This window comes from Balaenoptera physalus (assembly GCF_965194825.1).
Source record: "Balaenoptera physalus genome assembly, chromosome: 16".
NCBI lineage: Eukaryota > Metazoa > Chordata > Mammalia > Artiodactyla > Balaenopteridae > Balaenoptera > Balaenoptera physalus.
In genome coordinates this window covers 5,785,951-5,805,543 of record NC_138898.1, presented here as the reverse complement: position 1 = coordinate 5,805,543, position 19,593 = coordinate 5,785,951, and the positions used below count along the sequence as shown (strand labels likewise).

General features: G+C 52.2%; 1 protein-coding gene across 4 annotated transcripts in view; it reads right to left on the bottom strand.

Moving 5' to 3' along the window:
* BMP7 (bone morphogenetic protein 7) overlaps positions 1-19,593 on the bottom strand; it is a 90,478-nt gene that overhangs the window by 13,568 nt on the left and 57,317 nt on the right. For all 4 annotated transcript variants that reach the window (XM_082428158.1, XM_082428160.1, XM_082428161.1 and 1 more), the window contains exon 3: positions 15,086-15,234. In XM_082428158.1, coding sequence (XP_082284284.1) covers positions 15,086-15,234 — 149 coding nt within the window. The remainder of the gene's footprint in view (positions 1-15,085; positions 15,235-19,593) is intronic.

Genomic DNA, 19,593 nt, shown 5'->3' with positions numbered 1-19,593 from the left:
TGCGACCTTATTTGAAAATAGCATCTTTGTAGATGTAATTAGTTAAGATCATACTGGATTAGGGTGGGTCCTAATCCAATGACTGGTGTCCTTAGAAGAAGGTCACGTGAAGACAGGGAGATGCATACACACACACACACACACACACACACACACACACACACACACAGACACGGCAGCCGTGTGAAGACAGAGCCCAAGGAACACCAATGGCCACCAGAAGCTGGAAGAGGCCAGGAAGGACTCTTCCCTGGTGCCTTTGGAAGGAGTGTGGCCCAGGACACCTTGGTTTTGGACTTGCAGCCTCCTGACTGTGACAGAATAAAGCTCTGCTGCTTTAAGTCCCAGGACACACACCCTGTCTGCATGAAGTGGAAACCACGGGGTGTTTGGCTGAGGAGTGGGCAGCTGGAATTGTTTGTAAAAGACCAACCCAGGCCACTGCGGGAGACTGAACTGCAGGGGGCGAGGCTGGAAGTGCGCGTCCAGGCAGAGGCGACGGAATAGCGCAGGAAGACGTGACAGGGACAGGACGGGGGGCAGTGAGGGCAGAGGCGGCCGCAAACCCTCAGATCCTCGATGGTTCATTTTTAAATCCATCTTTAGAATTTATTTTATTTTCAATGTCTTGTTTTGGAATAATTACAGATTCACAGGAAATTGTGATAAAAATGTACAGGGAGGCCCCATGTACCCTTCAGGAGGTGGGGAAACCAAGGCGGGGTTAGTAGGCGTGGGGAGAAGACCTGGGAAGGGGAGGGCAGAGGACAAAACGGTGTGACTGAGCGGCTCCTGTCTGAAATCCCCAACAGACGCACAAGGAAAACGGGCAGTGGACAGCAGAACATTCCAGCCCGGGCCTGGCTCCTGATCCAGGGGGAGAGACAGCCTTGGAGACAAGACGCGCTCTGGCCCAGGGCCCGCCTTCCCGGGTTCGCATCCCACCTCCGCCATTCAACACACAGACGCTCCTCCCAGCAGAGCTCTGCACACCGGAAGTGCTCACTAACCACCAGCTGAGGGCAGCGGTCCAGGCCGGAGCGGAGACTGGACGCGTGCACCCCGGGGAGAGTGTGTAGCTAGACAAGCAACGTGAGGACTGAGCCCAGATGCCCTGTCTCCACCTGAGAGATCCGGGGAATGCAGCAGAGGCTGTGCACGAGTGCCCGGCGGGGAAGGATCTGGAAGAAGCTTGAACAGGAGGAAAGGGGGATGCCAGGAGGATATGGGGCTCTGGATTCTGGGGGAGAAGGCGGATGAAGCAGTCATAGTGTCCTGTGCTCTGCGGGCGGGTCGAGTGTGACGGGGGCCTAGAACAGGCTACCAGCTCCGGCAACCATGAGACCATTGGCCAGTATATACTTAACATCACATCTGGTGGTGATAAGTATTCCAAAGGAAGGTAAAGCAAGAGGACAAAGAAAGCCCATCTCACTCATGACAAAACAGCTCAGAGAGGCTGAATCACTTGCCCAAGGACACCCAGCTTGGAAACAAGGGAGCTGAATCTGAACCCAGGTGAGGCGGCTTAACCACAACAAATATGGTGCCTGCAAGCTGGGTGAGAAGAGTCAGAGGTCAGCGAAAGCAGTGCTTCTGAAGGCCCTGGGCCCATCCACATCTGGAATCAGCTTCACCTGGAGCCCTCCAGACGGGCCAGATGTCCCGAAACCCAGCCTCCCAAGGACCAGATCAGCAGCAGGGGGTTCACTCTGGTTGTTTAACAACAAACGTTTAAAAGAGCGAGCTCCTTCACCCACCACTACTTCACCTTAGTCCCTTTTAACGCCGGCTTTCCTGCATTCTTTAGCGGGGTTTCCTCGAGTTCACCCATCTATAATTTGAATGATTCTATAAAAGAAACCATTAAAGCCGAGCCCTTCGGAATTGTGTCCCCCCTGGAAGGCTTTTAGGGCAAAATAAAAATGCCTCCCTGAAAACCTGACGCTGTTCCAGATCCAGTGAATCCAACAAGCACTGCTGGCAGTCGCCGTGCATCCGAGGGAGGGTGTCTGGCTCGCTCTGGCCACTGTCAGGACAGCCACGTCCAGGGACTCACAGCCTCAGCTGAGACATGGGCAGACAGAGAGGAAAGAGGAGGGTCTCCAGGGGCTTGAAACCCACATCTGCCGCTGACCAGCCTGTGTGGGCTGAGAGAGGGGAAGTCACGTGCTGGGGCCTCCATTTCCTCATCTGTGAAATAGGGATGATGCCATTTGTCTCACCCATGCCCTCTTTTTCTTCCTACCCCACCCAATTGTTATTTAGGCAGCCGTGCCTTAGAGTGACTCCAGCCTGGCCATAGAGGGCAGGACCTGCGGTCTTATACGTGGCAACCAACCCTCCAGCTACAGCGACTGGTTCAGGAACGGGCACATGACCCAATTTAGTCAATGAATGGAGCACAGGTATCCTGGAAGTTTCCAAGTCCAGAGCAGCCCTCTCTTTCCCTGGACAGCATTGAGGGAGGAGGGATGGAGAGAGTCCCAGAAACAGCTTCCATCTGGCAACCACGAGTAGACCACATTTCCAAATGGGGCTGACCTGGTGGAAGGAAGAGCAGAGAGACAAACAGACACGCGTGATCTCTGGTGGTATCACCGAGCCACTGGATCACACCATTCCTGAAGCTGATTCTTGCCCCAGCCAGCCAAACGAATAAACCCCTTTGATTGTTCAGTCCGAGTTGCCATTTTAGGGTTGTCCTTGCCCCTTTTTTAGAGGCTGGAGAACTAGGGAACAGGGTAGCAAGCCATCTTGGGCCTGGTAGAGAGCAGGCACTCACAGGGCAGGTGTGGACCATTCCCCTTCTATCACCAAGTGTGAGAAAAGATGAAAGCTTTCAAGGTAAAACTGACTGTCACCACAACAGACATTCACCTTCAACAAAAAACAGGCATATGGAACACTACGGTGAAATATCACTTCGCTCCCACTAAAATGGCGAAAATAAAGGCAGACAAAAGACAAGTATTGGTGAGGATGTGGAGAGAGTGGAACCCTCTTACACTGCTGATGGGGTTATAAAAATGCCTCAGATATTTTGGAAAACAGTTTGGCAGTTCCTCGAAGAGTTAAATGGAGAGCTCTCATTCGACCCAGCAATTCCATCCCTAAGTACATACCCAAGAGAACTAAAAACACAGGTTCACAAGTGTTCACAGCAGCATTATTCATAATAGCCAGAACGTGGAAACAACCCAAGTGTCCATTAGCTAATGAGTGGATAAACAAAACATGGTGTATCTATACAATGGAATATTATTCTCCATAAAAAGAAATGAAGGGCTTCCCTGGTGGTGCAGTGGTTGAGAGTCCACCTGCCAATGCAGGGGACGCGGGTTCGAGCCCTGGTCTGGGAAGATCCCACATGCCACGGAGCAACTGGGCCCGTGAGCCACAACTGCTGAGCCTGCGCGTCTGGAGCCTGTGCTCCACAACGAGAGGCCGCGATAGTGAGAGGCCCGCGCACCGCGATGAAGAGTGGCCCCCGCTTGCCACAACTAGAGAAAGCCCTCGCACAGAAACGAAGACCCAACACAGCCAAAACTAAATAAATAAATAAATAAATTTATAAAAACCAAACTCTTTAAAAAAAAAAAAAGATATGAAGTACGGATCCATGTTACAACATGTATGAACTTTGAAAACATTATGCTACGTGAAAGAAACCAGTCAAAAACATCCCATGTTGTATGATTTCCAGAATAGGTAAATCCATAGAAACAGAAAGTAGATTAGTGGTTGCCAGGGCCCAGGAGAAGGAAGGGAATGGGGTGAGTGCTAATGGATAGGAAGTGTCTTCTGGGGATGACGGAAATATTCTGGAATTGGACAGTGGGATGGCTGCACAACAAGGCGAATGTACTAAAAAGCACTAGACGGTACCCTTTAAGATGGTGAATTCCATGTATGTGAATTATATCTTAACTTTTGAAGCACATAAATTACAAAAAAAAAACAGGAGTAGGAATGACCCATCAACCAAACCCCGGGGGATAGTTTTCGTTAATAAACAGTATAAGGATGTCCGTCATAGTGCCTGGCACTCGTGGGCTCCTGATGACCGTTTACTAAATGAACACACGTCTCCTGTGCCAACAGTGGACCGAGAGCTCACAGCCCAGCCAACCCTCTACACGGCCCCATGGGGCAGACATCGTGATGTCACTTTTCAAAGAGGAACAAGGCTCCCGCGATAAAGGCCTTGCAGCAGGTCAGTGGTGGAGCCAGTATTCGAACCCTGTTCTGCTGGAAGCCAAAGTCTGAGTTCTCAGCTTCACACCAGTGTGTCCTGGGCTGCCCCATGTGCTAAAAAGGGGTCAAGGTTCCCCAACACAGGGTGGGAGCTGCATGTGAGCTCGGAGGCTCCCCTGGCCCAGGACCACATCGCAAAGAGCCACCTGGAGGTGGAGAGGAGACGGCTTTCTCCCAGGCTGGTCTTCATCTCCCTGGTATTCCTTGAAACGTCAACTATGCGACCACGGTCATTTGGAAGAATGTGGAATGAAGGACCCTGAACTGAGTGCATCCCCCTGGCTTCCTCTTGGGGTGGGAGGGTTATAAAAACTCTGCCTGGTGTCTGCAACCAGAGCAAAGTGCAGAGAAGAAAGTGGGTCCTCCTGTTCACAGCCCATTTGGGGTTCTAGAAGATGGACTGATCTCCCAGCCGTCCCCGGGCACCAGGACTGGCTACAGAATCTGCGGGTCCCAGTGCAAAGTGCAAATGCAGGACCTCTTGACCTAATGTTATTAAAAATCGCAAGACGGAGACAGCAGAGCATCAAACCAAACATGGGGTCCTAGTACAGGGTCCTGTGCAGGTCACACACCCGTGAAGCCATTCCCGTCATGCACGTATAGACACACGGAAACACGTGTGTGCAATTCCTCATAACTGGGATGTGTGTCCCTGCTGATTCACATAAACCTGGGTTGGGGGCAATGTACTGTGGACATCTTTCCTCGTCAATGAAACACATGCTGATCTCGTCTCTTGCAGCTGCAGAGGGGCCTCGCATTTGGAAATCCCTTTGCCTCATCCTCTTCCGTCCCAGGCTTGAACAAACAACTTGTTTATTCATTTAGCAGCTCAGTCAACAACGATTCATGAAGCCCCCTCTGTGTGCCAGGCACCGTGCCAGGTGCGGGTACAGCAGCAAACAAGGTGACAGCCCCCAGGAGCTGACCAGAGAGGTAGATGCGCTCAGGGACAAGGGGGGGACCGGTCAGGGGCCGGGTCATGCGGGGCCTCGGATCACGTTCTAGGTCTGGCAGGGGGACATGGCCAGAGTTCTGTGATGAGAGGCCCCCTGGGGCTGGTGTGTGGCGAACAGATAGGGTGGGGAGAGAGGAAGCCGCGTGGAGGTCCAGAAACCAGCCCCCTCCCACCACGCCCTCCTCTGGACCCCCGTAACGCTCAGGGCGGTCTCTCGGGGCCCTGCACACATGTTGTCTTCCTCCAGAAGCTCAGTAACTCAGGGCAGGGATGGTCCCCTTCACCCACCGTCCCTGCACAGGTGAGAGCTCTAAGATGGGGCCCAAAGCACGTTCACCAAGCAGGCGATTGCAAACACAGCCGGCCTCTCCACCTGGCACCGGGCGTTTGGGCTGATGGTCCTCTGGGGTGCTGTCGTGGGCACTGCAGGAGGTGCAGCACCCCTGGCTGCTCCCAAAAATGCATCCCCAAAATGTTTCCCGACCTTGCCAAGCGTCCCTGGGAGGCAAAACGTCCCAGGTCGAGAGCCAGGTGTTACATATACCCTTCCTAAAGTAAGCCAGGCAGCACAGACATGCAAAGATAAGTTACTGCGGTCAAGTTTTTCGCTGCGAAACCCACAGACAATGTGGTGCTTTATTAAGACACGATAATTAAATGAGGGGGCACGGGCATGAAGTACCAACCAGTCACCTAAACAATTTACTCATCTATTTACAAATATTCCTGGCTCACACGCCCCGAGCCCAGCAAAGCTCTGCACCCTGGGGGTTACCACGGGGACAAGACAGGTCCAGGCTCTCGTGGGACCGACAGAAGGAAGGGCTGCCAAGTGAGGGGCAGAACATGATACAGTGTGATTCCACATGGGAGAAAAGAAATTTGAAGCATATACCAACATATGTGGATATGTATATACGTAAAGTTTATTTCTGTTTTAATACTCCCACAAAGAGCAGAGAAAGGTTACACTGGGGGAGAGGACCTGTGGGTTAGCTGAGAGAGGGATTCCTTTTCGTTTTATGCTGTTACAATATAAAGGCTTCACTTAGCACTTGCAAGTATTTGTTTTGATTATTTGTATTTAAACCTCCAGAGCAAGCCACACTGAATAGGGAGCCAGGCCAAACGTATTAGGCAGAGGGACTGAGGTGGGTGAATTCATTAAGCTAGGCAGGAAGAAAAGATACACGTAATATTTTAACATAGGCCTGTATCTTCGGGAAAGTTGAAAAAGATTTATATTCTAGACAAGGATTAATAGGTTAAAAAAACCCTGAAGATTTGCCCAAGGATGGGGTTATCCAATTTTGCAAATAAAAATACAGGATGCCCAGTTAAGTTTGAATTTCAGATAAATGAATAACGTTTGCAATATGTGGGACAAACTTATATTAAGCAATTATTTGTTGTTTATCTGAAATTTAAATTTAAGCGTGCATCTGTATTTTATCTGCCAAGAGGTGCTCCTTAAGTCAGGAAAGAAAGCCTTTCTTGGCCTATGATGGTAACTGACCCTGCTATACTGTAGCAACCATGATGGGGTCTCTGGCCCACCCAACAAGCAGGTAACAACTCTGCCGATTTCTTCATCCTTAGGATTCATGGCTTGCCTCTAGCAGAGTAAGTGTTTTGTTTCTGTTCCTGTTTTTTGGCTTTTCTTAAATTTTAGTTTTCAGATTAACATCTAGTAAAATTGACTTTTATTTGGTATCCAGATCTGTCAGTTTTAACGCGTGTATAGGTTCACGTTAGCACCACTTCTCTCAGGATACAGAGCAGCTCCTGCATCCCAAAGAACTCCCTTGTGCTGCTTTACCGCAAAGCTTTACGTTGGTGCATCCAACCAGGGGTGAGCCCGCCCCCCGCAGGGGACATTGGCAACGTCTGGAGACATTTTTGGTTTTCGCAGCTTGGGGCAGGGGTGCTACTGGCATCAAGCGGGTGGAGGCCAGAGCTGCCGCTGAACATCCTACAGCGCACAGGACGCACCCCGTCCCAACGCACACACAGAGGTTGCCCAGGCACGGATGTGGGCAGCCTACGGGGGCCTCCAGGGGAAGGAAGGATCCACCGAGGCTCTGAGGGGAGGTCCCTCCAGAGGCGAGCCAGGTGGGCAGGGCTGTGGATGCAGGGCTCCGGGAAGTTGAGCTGAGGACAGGGACGAGCCAGCGCATCAGGCCACCCCTGGCAGGCCTGGGCGGCCTGGGCAGAAAGAGCACGCCCAGTCCAGAAGAGCCCCGGAGCAGGCAGGGAGCACAAATGGGGCCTCTTAGGGAAGGAGGGGATGTAACTCGCCCACAGAGAGGGTGGCATCTTGGTTTTCTTGTGGTTTCTCTGTTTTCCAGGGCTAGAGCCATCGGGTGCCCCTCGGAGGCCCACAGCATAAGAATGTTCCTCCTTGATTGTGCAAAACGCATTAATTCCAGCCACTTCTGATGGACCAAGGCCTGAGTGACAAGTGAGAACGCAGTTAATACTTGTGACATCTGCCTGGCCCAGTTACCTAAGGCCTCCCCAGCCGCCACTGCCCACTGGCCCTGGAAGTTCCCAGCCCAGCCTCTGGGTCACCAAGGCCTCTTCTTCGCTCTCTTGCTTAGGCTTCTGGACAAACAGGATGTGAAGCAATCGCAAGGGCGAAGGCACCTGGAAGCCAGCTGCGCCGTGGGCGGGATCGCTCACCAACCTCGGCTTTACGGGGCTTCGTCTCCGCAGCCTCCGTGGGCGAAGGCTCACTCCCGGGTCCCGTCTTCAGCTGCCGCGGCCGGCATCACACTTACACGGCATACGCCCTCAATCCTTTAAATGCCTCACAATCCCATTTGATCCCATCTGGGATGATCAAGAACAGGGATACGTGCTCTCGCGGGCCCCAGAGAGAAGCTCGAGGCCCTCTTTGCATGCAGACGTCCAGGATGTGCCTGCGTCTGCCCTCCTGGAGGCAGAAGAAGGGGCCCTCCTGGTCTTGGAGCTCCGGGGATGTCGAGCAGCAGCTGGAGGCCCCCAGCGAGGGAGCGTGGGAGGGGGAAATGAGGCCCCCAGTTCGTCTTCTTGGATCAGAGAGCCAGGGCCGATCGACACCACGGGCCTCCTGAGCCGTCAAGTGATCTCTTCTGTGGACAAGGGAGAGGAGGAAGACCCTGTCAACGAGGACAAGATGTTGGAGGCCTCGCCTTGGGAACAAAGGACTAGGTGCTTCTGTATCTGCAAAGACGATGGAGTCTCCAGCCCAAAGCAGTCTTCACCTCCCCGCCGCTTTGGGATGGACAGCGGCACCAGGAACACCGTGTGCAGGAAGCCCTCCGGAGCCGTCCTCGGAACCTCAGAACTTGTCTTCAGGGCCTCATCCCTGACCTTCAGCATATGGTCCCTTCACCATCTGCCTCTTCCTATGAGAATGTGAGCAAAAGCCTTGTCCTATCCAAGCCGTAGCCCCGGTGCCTGCCACAGTCCCGGGTCCATCATAGCTCCACACAAATGTTTGTTGAGTGAATAAATGTGCTTTCAACACGGGCAAAAGGCTCTTGACTGTAGGAAGCCGGTTCTGACCACCAGGTGCTGGGGCTGGGAAGGTTCAACATTGCTCTACAGGCTGGGATCCGTCAGGCACCGTGGCCAGACCCACAGCACTTTTAGGGGCCTGGGAAAACGTTATAACGTCTCTTAAAATCAGAAGAAAAAACATGAACTTTTTAGGGTTGGAGAAAATGTTTTCATTTTTAATCCAGCCAGGATTATATTCATCGTTATACCAAGATGGTCATAAGCCAAGTTTTAACATTTTTGAATGCAGGGAGGACCCCCTGGCCACTTCTGAGACGCTGCCTCCTCCACTTAGTCCTGTGGGAAGCCCACTGTCTTCCGGGTCCTTTTTCAAACTCTCTTCCCAGGAAAGGGATGTGGAGAGAAGAGCCAGGCAGAAACCAGGATGCTATAGGGTCCCAGGCTCTCTGTCTGGGTGGCCCAGCCGTGCACCCAGCAGGGGCCTGTTAATTACACACTGCCCCTCAAGGTGTGGCCACTGGTGACCACATTCCTTGAAAGGCTTTCCAGCAACGAGCAAGTCTGGAGTCAGTCAGAATCTGCAGCAAAGCCCAGGTCTACCCTGGGAGTAGAGTAACTTTAGTCAAGTTGCTTGGCCTTCTCGGCCTCTGTCTCCTCACCTGTAAGATGCTGGCCATAACAAACGTGCTACCTGGGCAGGGTCACTGTGAGAATTAAACACATCGATAACAGCAATAATAATATCTAACACTCACGCATGTGGACAGGGTGCCGGCCCAGGGCTCAGCATTTTTACATGAATTCACTCTTTTCTTCCTCCCAGCCATAATTATGCCCGAGGAACAGATGAAGGGACAAGGCATCAGGAGGTTGGACCAGCCGTCCCAGATTACATGAGGCCGCCCCGCGGAGCATCAGGCTATCGGGCACTGGAGTCAGTGCAGGAGCCGCCAGAATGTCCCCACTCTTGTCCTGTACCAGAACTGGGCACGGGGCCTGGCCGGCAGCGAGGGCACAGCTCTCACCGGCACCGCCTAGACAGCCCCCTTGCCAGCTGGCGAGCCCTCCACACTGGTGTCAGGTCCCCTCTGCTCAGGGTGCCTCTTCTCCCCTCTCCCACTGCCCTGGGGGTTCAGGGGGCCGCAGCCTGTGTGGCTTGGGAGGTGGAGGGGCTGCCTCCCCTCTTGTCCTCCGTACAAGGAAAGACAGAAGACGCCAGCCCTCCTTCCCGCAGCGTCCTGTCCTCAGAGATGAGACGAGGCTCCCTGCTGGGCTCCTGATGAGCCCCAGGTGCCCAGGGGGTTTACGGGCTTCTCCCCACACAGGCTCGCTGGCTGGCGGAGGCCTCAGCTGTGCCGCTCCGCTCTACTCCGAGGGGTGACTAACAGAAGGGCCGCAGCTGGAGGAAGGGGGAACAGGCACACGCTTCCCGGGTGGTCTCAGGCCGCATTTGGAGACCCGGTGAGCTGGGGCTCACCTCACGTCGCACCAAATATCAGGAAAGAGGGTCTGTGACGTCTGTGCCTCACTAAGCAAGCTGGCCCGAATTACTATCATCAACGTGCCCATTGTATGGGTGAGGAAACTGAGGCCCCGGAGGTGACCTGGCTGCATATTCTGGCAGGTGCCCAGTGGCTGCAGGATGCTGTACCCCGACTCAGTGCCCCATCTCCTCCCCTCCCAGACGGGGCACTGGGAGCTGGGCACGGGTGCCACGCCCTGAAACCCCGTCTTCTCCAGGTGCTGTCGGAGTTTAGGTTAATGCTAGTAGGTGGTCCCAGGGCAGGGGCCCGGCTGTCCCTACAGGCAACACAGGGCTGGCACACAGTATGTGCGCATCGGCCTGCCCATCAAATGCACCCCAGAATCCACGGACTCCCCAGCAGCCCCTGCTGGTCTTTCACCCGTGTAGGCATCCAACATGAAAAGGTTCTGACTCAGGTTTAGACCTGAATGGAGTTGGCCAGCCCAGGCACCATCTTATAAACAGGGTACCCCAAAACACGGGGCAGAGTGTTATCACTGGGCCAGACCCCAAGTTACAAGGAGCCTGTGAGAAAAGGCAGATTCCTGGGCCCATCCTTGGGGAATCGCCATCAGTGGGTCTGGGAGTGGAGCCCGGGAATCCGCATGCTCAGTGTGCCACCCAGGGGGATTGTGACGGACAACACGTGGGAGAAACACCATGGAGGGAAACGATGTCCCAGCCAGGAGCCTGTGGTCTCAGAGATGCTGGGCTCACTTGCTTCTTATCTCATCCCCCAAAAGATGTAAAAACTCATACGCCCAGTTGGCCATTGAATACTTTCCTCCTCCCTGACGGTCTGGGTGGGCGGTCCTTCCCTGACCCAGGCAACCAGGCTAAACTTGCCGCGTCGGCGTGCACAGCACCTGGACAAGCCGGGTCCTAGGGCGGCAGCATCCATGCCCGGCCCCCAGGGCCCCATGTAGGAGGGGAGGAGATGCGGCATCAAGTCAGGGGCATGGCGTCTAATCCTTACCCTGGCTCTAGGCAGCATCTTGCGGCCACTAGGCTACGCTCCCCCTGGATGGAGAGGGGTCCCCAGGCCTCAGCACCTCTCAGGGGCCCCAGTTTCGTCACCTGTCCCTCGGGGATGTTAATGATAGCATCTGCCCCGCTGGTAATGGTGAGGATCACAGGAGACAATGGCAGAAAGCACTTACTTTGTGCTTAGCAGCTACCACATGTTAAGCAATTAAGCTCTTCACTTGCATGAGCTCATCTAATCCTTTGCAACCACCCTGGGAGGTGGAAACTATTATTAACCCCATTTTCCAGATGAGGGACATTAAGTGACTCACTCTGGGTCATGTGGCTAGAAACAGCAGAGCTGGGACTTGAACCTGGGGAGTCTGGCCAGCTCCTGAGCCCGAGCCCATGTCACCATCAGGCTGTGCCACGTCAGTAAACACTGAGCCTCAGCCACAGGTTGGGGGGAGCAGACGCTGGAGGCAAAAGGGGGACAAAGTCCCTGACTGTGGGGGAGAAAGGGGATGGCAGGCCTGGGTTGAGTGTCACTTAAGAGAAAAACCAAACCTGTGCCACCCTGAGCCAGAAAGGCAGGCAGGATAAAGGAGCACATGACCCACTGGATCAAGTTGGCAGGTCAAGCCCAATACCCACAAGTTCAGGGAAACGGTCACTCTGAAGAGGTCAATCAAGTCTCCCTTAGCCTCATTTGTGCCTCATCTCCACTATGTTCCACTTTTTTTTAAAAAAGGGGCTTTTAAGGACAAACAAGGGTTGAATGATTCTATCGCCAAATAAGTTTGGAATTCTTCTATGCTGTATACCCTATCAGGAGATTCACAATGGATATCAGCAAAATAAAGGCTCTGATAAGTCCTGCAGTGAAACCTGTTTAGTTTATCCAACCTAGCATTTCTTGCACTTAACTGATCATGACTCTTCACGGAACACAGTTTGAGAAATTCTGGTATAGAGCAGAGGTTGCAAACTCCTTCTGTAAATAGTATTTCTGAAAATAATATTTTCAGCTTTGTGGGCCATAGCGTCTCTGTTACAACTACTCAACTCTGCTGCTGCAGCACAAAAGCAGGCCCAGGTGATATACATAAACCAGTAAGTGTGACTGTGTACTAATAAAACTTTATTTATGGACATCAAAACGTGAATTTCCTATAATTCTATGTGTCACAAAATATTCTTCTTTTTAAAATTTTTCTTAGCCATTTAAAATTTTGAAAACTACTCTTAGCGCACAGGCACCCAAAAACAGGCTGGAGGCTGAATTTGGTCCACCGTGCATAGTTTGCCAACCCACTATAGAGCAATGGGAAACTCCAGCATCTTCTAGGACCCCACTATAAAGTGTCAGGGGTATGAAAAGGGGAAGGTTTGGAGGGGTGGGGAGCCTGGGGGAGACCATCAGTAAAAAGAAGACCAGACTGGAAAGAAGACAAGTGTGGTCCTAAACTCTGTGGCCCCCTCCCACATAGCATGTGACCTTAGGCGGATAATTCTGGGGAAAACATTATAAAATTTATCTATATTTTCCAAATCCACTTAGCCAAACCCAGCATTAACCACAGTAAAAAGAAGAACTAAAAGCTGGAACAATATTTGCAGCTCAAATCGCAAAGGGCAAAATGTCCCTAAAATATAAAGCAGAAAAAGACCGACACCCTATGCAAGCAATGGGCAGAGGAGACAGAGGTTCGCAGGGAGGGAACTGCAAACGGCGTATTCGAGAAAGGGCCCAGCCTCGCACAGAGGAGAGAAAAGCAAAGCAAAACTACAAGATCCCACGCATCATCTATCGGATTAGCAAAGACAGGTACATTTGAGAGGTTGTCCCGACAAAGAAGGGGACACGGGTGCCCTCGTGCATTGCCGGTGGCGGGTGCAAATGGAAAGACCTCTCCGGAGGGTAAACTGGCAATACTGATCAAAACTACAAACAGGGACTTCCCTGGGGGTCCAGTGGGTAAGACTCTGAGCTCCCAATGCAGGGGGCCCGGGTTCAATCCCTGCTCGGGGAACTAGATCCCACATGCGTGCCGCAACGAAGAGCCTGCATGCCGCAACTAAAAGATCCTGTGTGCCGCCTAAACAAATAAATAAAATATTACAAAAAAAAAAAAAACTACAGACATGTCACTTTCAGGAATTGTTCCTAGACCTACACCTACTCAAGTGTCCAAGGACATGTGCGCTGAGGTTCTCCACTGCAGCCCTGTTTATGGGAGCGGAAGATGGGAAAACCCTAGACGTCCATCCCGGGTGGATTGGATGTGTTACTCTTGGTGGTAGTAAAACAACAAAAACAACAACGACAACGACTTCTCTCATTTAGGGCACGTGTATTACGAGCCGGGCCCTGTTCTCAGCCCTCACTACTCAAAGCACTGTCCAGGGACCGGCAGCCTCTGCATCACTTGGGGGCTGTTTGGACCACAGCCTCCCATCCGTCCCAGACCTGCTGAAACAGAATCTGCATTTTCGCAAGAGTCCCAGGGAATTCCTTTGTACCTTCGGGCATTATTTTTAAAACTCTTCCTGTATTAACTCACTCATTCTCAGAACAACCTGATAACCCAGGCTCTCTTATTACCCAAGGGTTGGAGATGAGGAGCCAAGGCTCTGGGACGTAGGCGAAGTTGTCCAAAGTCACACAGTGAGTGAGCGGCAGAGCTGCGTCCACTCCACACGTACACAAAGACACAACAGCCTCTAAAGACTAAGGAAGCTCTTTAACAGCGGAGAAAAGACCAACCTCCGAGATACGTTGTCTGGTGAAAAAAGCAAAGCGAACAACACTGTATATACTATGATAGTATTTGTGGGAGGAAAAAAAAAAAGGAAAGCGGGATCTATATGTAATTGCTTAGATACCCAGAATGCATCTCTGAACAGAAAGACACCCAATAACGTGGAGATAGCTGCCGCTGGGAGGTGGAACTCAGCAGCTGGAGGAAGGAGGTCAGAGGGAAACTACTCACTGTTGCACAGGGCTGTAACTTTTGAATTTTGAGCCAGGCACATGTATTACCTATTCTAAAATAATTCTTTTGTAAACCGGTGTAAGGAAGAAGTTACCCACCCTAAAGGCATCCCCACTTAATAAGAAATATGCTTTGGGGAAGGAGAGATCGGCACAGCCGGGCCCACCCTAGTCCCGCACGCGCTTTCCTGTCTGCCCTTCTCAGAAAAGATGGGCGTGGGGTGCAGGGGAGGTGCTGGGGGAGGGCGGGCGGACAGCGCATTCTCCAAGTATCTGGGACTCAGCACCACATTCAGTCTCTTGGAAGAGGGTTAATGCCTCGTATCAGTGCGGTGGTCCTTAACCGGGGCAACTGTGCCCCGCATGGGACACTTGGCAACGTCTGGAGACATTTTTTGGGTGTCACAAGTGGAAGAGGCTATCTATCTATCTAGTGGGTAGAGGCCGGGGGTACTGTTAAACATCCAACAATGCCCAGGACACCCCAGGATGTCCTGTGTCCTGAGTTTAAGGAGCCTGCATCAGCACGTTCTATGTTCGGGCATCACCGGAGGCTCAGCTAAAGTGCAGGTTCTGATGCAGCAGGCCTGGGACGGGCCAGAGAGTCTGCATTTTGAACAGGGGGAGGCCACCCATGCTGCTGTGAGCAACTAGGCCTCACCCACCCCAGCTCTGGCCAACTGTGTAATCATCTTATGCAAAAGGGGTAGGGACTGCTTTCGTTTTGGATCAAAAAGCTGGACAGTAAGTACTGACGGGGGAGGGGGCAGGGGAAGCCTGGTCCTGATGGAGACGAGCACGTGGACCGCCGAGATCCTCCTCGAGTCCACGGCTGCGGGCCGCACCGGCACGAGCTGGCGTGGTGGCGGGGACTTACCATCCAGGGTCTCCACCGAGAGCTGCAGGCCCAGGTTGTGCCGTGGGTTGACCACCCAGTGGTTGCTGGTGGCCGTGATGTCGAACACCAGCCAGCCCTCCTCCGAGGCCCAGAGGGTGCGGCTGTCGAGCAGGAACAGGTCCGACTCCCTGCAAGAGAGGAGAGAGACGCAGGCTCCGGGTCAGCAGGTCATGGCTCGGTGCCCCCGTCAGCCAGCCAGCCACTGGCGGACAGGAGGACCTTGTGAGGCAGGGGAGCTGGCAGGAGGTCTGTCAGTCCCCCCAAAGTGGGTTCATCAGACCAAGAGCCAGCCATGGAGATCCCCAGGTAGCAGCCGTGGTGGGGAGACGGAATGCAGAAGAGGTGTAAAGAGATACGTGCAGGAGACAGGGAGCTGCTACGAGACAGATGCGCCCTTCAGATTCGTTAGGGGGGATGCCAGTGAGACAGAGCACAGGAAGGCAGCAATTTCACAGCCTCCGTGAGGCCGGAAGTCTCAGGGAACAGCAGTCCCCTTTCGTTGGCTTATTCACCACTCGCCAGGCGCTGTCCCCAGTGTGGTACACACATTCTCATTCAGTTCTCACAACCCTAAGCTGTGGGAGTACTATCATCTCCCATGAATCCATGGTAAAACCATGACATGCCCAAGGTCATGTAGCCAGGAAGTTGCTAGACTGGGGGTTTGAGCCCAGGCAGCTGAGCACCAGTGCAGACGCTCCTCATTTCCACACTGTGCAACTTCTTCATGAGCCCACCAAGTGTTAGGAGGTGGACCCCCATGCAGACTGACATCATTAATAGAGGGAGTCCTTTAATTCTCTCTTCCTCAGATTTGTAGTAGCCAAATGGGTAAAACCACAATTGACCTTGTAGTGGATGGAGGATGGATGGATGGATGGATGGAAGATGGATGGATGGATGGATGGATGGATGGATGGATGGATAGATGGAAGATGGATGGATAGATGGATGGATGGATGGATGGAAGATGGATGGATGGATGGATGGATGGATGGATAGATGGATGGATGGATGGAAGATGGATGGATGGATAGATGGAAGATGGATGGATAGATGGATGGATGTATGGATGAATGGATGAACAGATGGATGGATGGATGGATTTTTACATTCCTAGGTAGTAGAATTCTAGTATGTAAAATATCTTAATGTCTCTTTTGCACTTTTAATTATAAGGATTCAAAGTTTAAATATTTTGAGCCCTTCGATAGTCAATTAGGATATTTGAGCTCCTACACTGTACCAGGCTGTGGGTCCAATGATGAACAGCACCCAACCAGCTCCTGCCCCAGGGTACTGACAGTCTCTATCATACCTGGAGGGATCTAATTTTCCTGGGAATTCAGGTGAATTTTCTCTGCTCACACCTTATCAGATGTACCAACTACTGATTGAGCACTTACCACCTGCCAAGCCCTGGGTTGAACTGCCTGCCCAGATCATGTCACTGAGTTCCTACAATAACTCTCTGAGGTGGGTACTATTAACTGTACCACTGTGCAGGTCTCAGAAGAGAGGCTCAGAAAGGCAAAGCTGTTTGCACAGGGTTACACTGCTAGCACACAGCTGAGGCAGGCCTGGAACCGAACCGGGCCCCCTGTGAGGCTTGCAACCATACAAGAAGAGAAGGTCTTCCGGAAGCTGCCTTTGCTCAAGTGTCGTTGTCATCATTTAAGAGCCTTTGGCGAATTAAACCCATTGTATATAACTCACTAAGCCATCGGCCGAAGCGAGCAGCAGATACCCCCTCCTTGAGATGAGGCACAATCTCCCTATTGACCCCATCCCCTGCTCTCCCTCCTAAAACTAGTGCTGACCACCCTCTTCATCTTTCCTGTGTGGTCTGGAGACCTCCAAGTTTGTGAGATCTCTGTTGCATCATAACACATTAGACATTTACCAAGCATATTAAAATGTACAAGACTCAGAGAAGGCATGCATGCAGAAAACAAATTGGTAATGTTACCCAGTGTCTCAAATTTACTTTCACTCGGAACCCAGCGGAAATGTACTGGGAGATTAACGGGTCACTCAGAGAAGTCTACACAGGGTGGAGAGGCAGGCTCAGAAGCAGACAGGAGCCAAGACAGCTGAGAGGGTGCAGGGCTGTCTCATCAAGGCACAGTTTTTGGGAGTGAGGGAATGAATTTGAGCTGTATTTCCCTCTTTGACTCTCTCCATCCAAAAGTCTGAGGGCAGAGGATCTAGTTGGCCTCGTCAAGTCCCTGCCCCACCCTTGGCCACGGGAGGGCTGGGCACCCCACTCCACGGTGATGGACAACATCACCAGGACCACAAGATGGAAACAGGAGTTATCCCCACCTCACGCCCCCCAAAATCCCACTTTTTAAGTGATACTCAGTAATCGCCAGAACCCAATTCAGAAAATGCTGAATTACATTATGCCACGCACGTGAACGAGATACGACTTCTGATCTTACGGCCAGCAGAACGGAGCCACACTACAGGACAGTGCATTGTCTCTTGACCAGCCAAACCGAAGTCCCTGGTGACTGTAGGACACTTGCTGCCTCTGTAATACAGAGAGAGCAGGGGGGCAAGGACGTCTTTTTAGAGCCACAGAATATTTTGAGGACACTTTGACTTTCATGGCCAAACTGAATTAAAATAACGAGACAATCTTTCATGATCCGTTTACTTCTACTTCTTCCCAGTGCCTTTTCAGAGGTAGTTTCAGAACTGACTTGGGGGGACGTCCACACAGATTTTAAACTTCCAAACAAGAATTTCCACTGTCTTCATCTCCAATCTGCCTTGATGGCTTTCCTGGCTATGGAGATTACCAAGACTGTCAACGAACCAGTTCGCTGCTCTCGATAATTAACAGATGAGAGAAGAAACACCAGTCCGAATCAAAACAATTCCCTCACTCGCTTGGGCTCCCAGGGCCCCGGTAGGCAGCCTCTATACCACAGCACAGAAGTCACAGACCTGGGTGGCGACTTCGCTGGAAAATTATTTGCCGGAAAATGTGACCAGATATCTGGATAGGCCCTGATGGACAGTAAAACAATGAATAGCAACTTAGGGAATGGAATTGGGCCTTTGAACAGTGAACGCCTTGCCAAACGGTACTAAACGTTCTCTTATTACAGCCGGGACGCCGAGGGCCAGATGTTACAGGCGAGCGTTGACTCATCGTGAATCAACATGCGTGCGTGTGTGGACTCCCTCTCCTGAGCCCTAGTTCGCAGTTCGTTCCGGGCTTGCTGGGAAGAGCCGAACCTTCGTGGAAGGCATCGGGACAGGAAAGCCCTGTCGAGGCGGGGGGAGTGAGATGCTAACACAGACTCTGCTTTGAGACAGAAAGCCCAGCCCCAGGTTGGCCGCGTGAACGGGACAAGGGAGCAATTACCCAGCAGCCGCGTCCAGACTGACGGCCGGGGAAGTGGGAATGTCTCGCTGCCACCTCCAGCACCTTATTCGAACACAATGGTTCTTACAACTGGGAGGAACCAACAAGCCCTTTGTGATGTTTTTATTTACCATGAACATACTGGCCTCCCTGACGAGCCCAGGTGACAGCAGAGGCAGAACGGCTCAGGGTGGGAGCCCCGGGGAACCTAAATGCACTCCTTCCCCTTTCCCACTGCTAAGAATCTAGGTGCTTTCCATGCACCAGCTCCCTGATCTCCAACAGTCAGGTTACTGTTCCCATTTTATAGATGAGGGAAGTGAGGTTCAGCGAGGGGAAGCCAACTGCCCACATGGATAAACCTCCTAAGTGACAGGGGCTTCCCTGGTGGCGCAGTGGTTAAGAACTCGCCTGCCAATGCAGGGGACACGGGTTCGAGCCCTGGTCTGGGAAGATCCCACATGCCACGGAGCAACTAAGCCCGTGCGCCACAACTACTGAAGCCTGCGCGCCTAGAGCCTGTGCTCCACAACAAGAGAAGCCACCGCAATGAGAAGCCCGTGCACCGCAACAAAGACCCAATGCAGCCAAAAATAGATAATAAATAAATTAAAAAAAAAAACAAAAACCTTCTAAGTGACAGAACCAGGATACAGCGCCGGAAGTGTGACCTGAGGACTTGGTACTTAAGCCCCATCACCTCCTTAACTCACCCTCTGGCCAAGGGACAAGAGACCCAGGAGGTTGTTCAGTGCTGCACGATGCGTGTTATTGTCACAACACTGTGTGGAGCAGAGAAAATACTAGAGGGGCGATGACGTCCAGGTGGCAGGGAACAGAGAAGGCAAGCTAGCTCATTCCGGAGCCTCACTTTCCTCCTCTGTAAAATGGAGAGAATGCCCTCTTCTTCAGCAGCTGGGGAAGCCGAGTGAAGACTAGCCTAGTGACAAACTCCCACGGCTCCTAGACCATCGCTATAGTTACTACAAGTCATGTAAGTGCTGGTGTACTGTAGGAAATAGGACGGTAGGAAATTGGATGATAGGAAATTCTGTTGGACGGTAGGAAATTCTGGGATGGGAACTTTATCTATGTTGGTCCCGGTCAT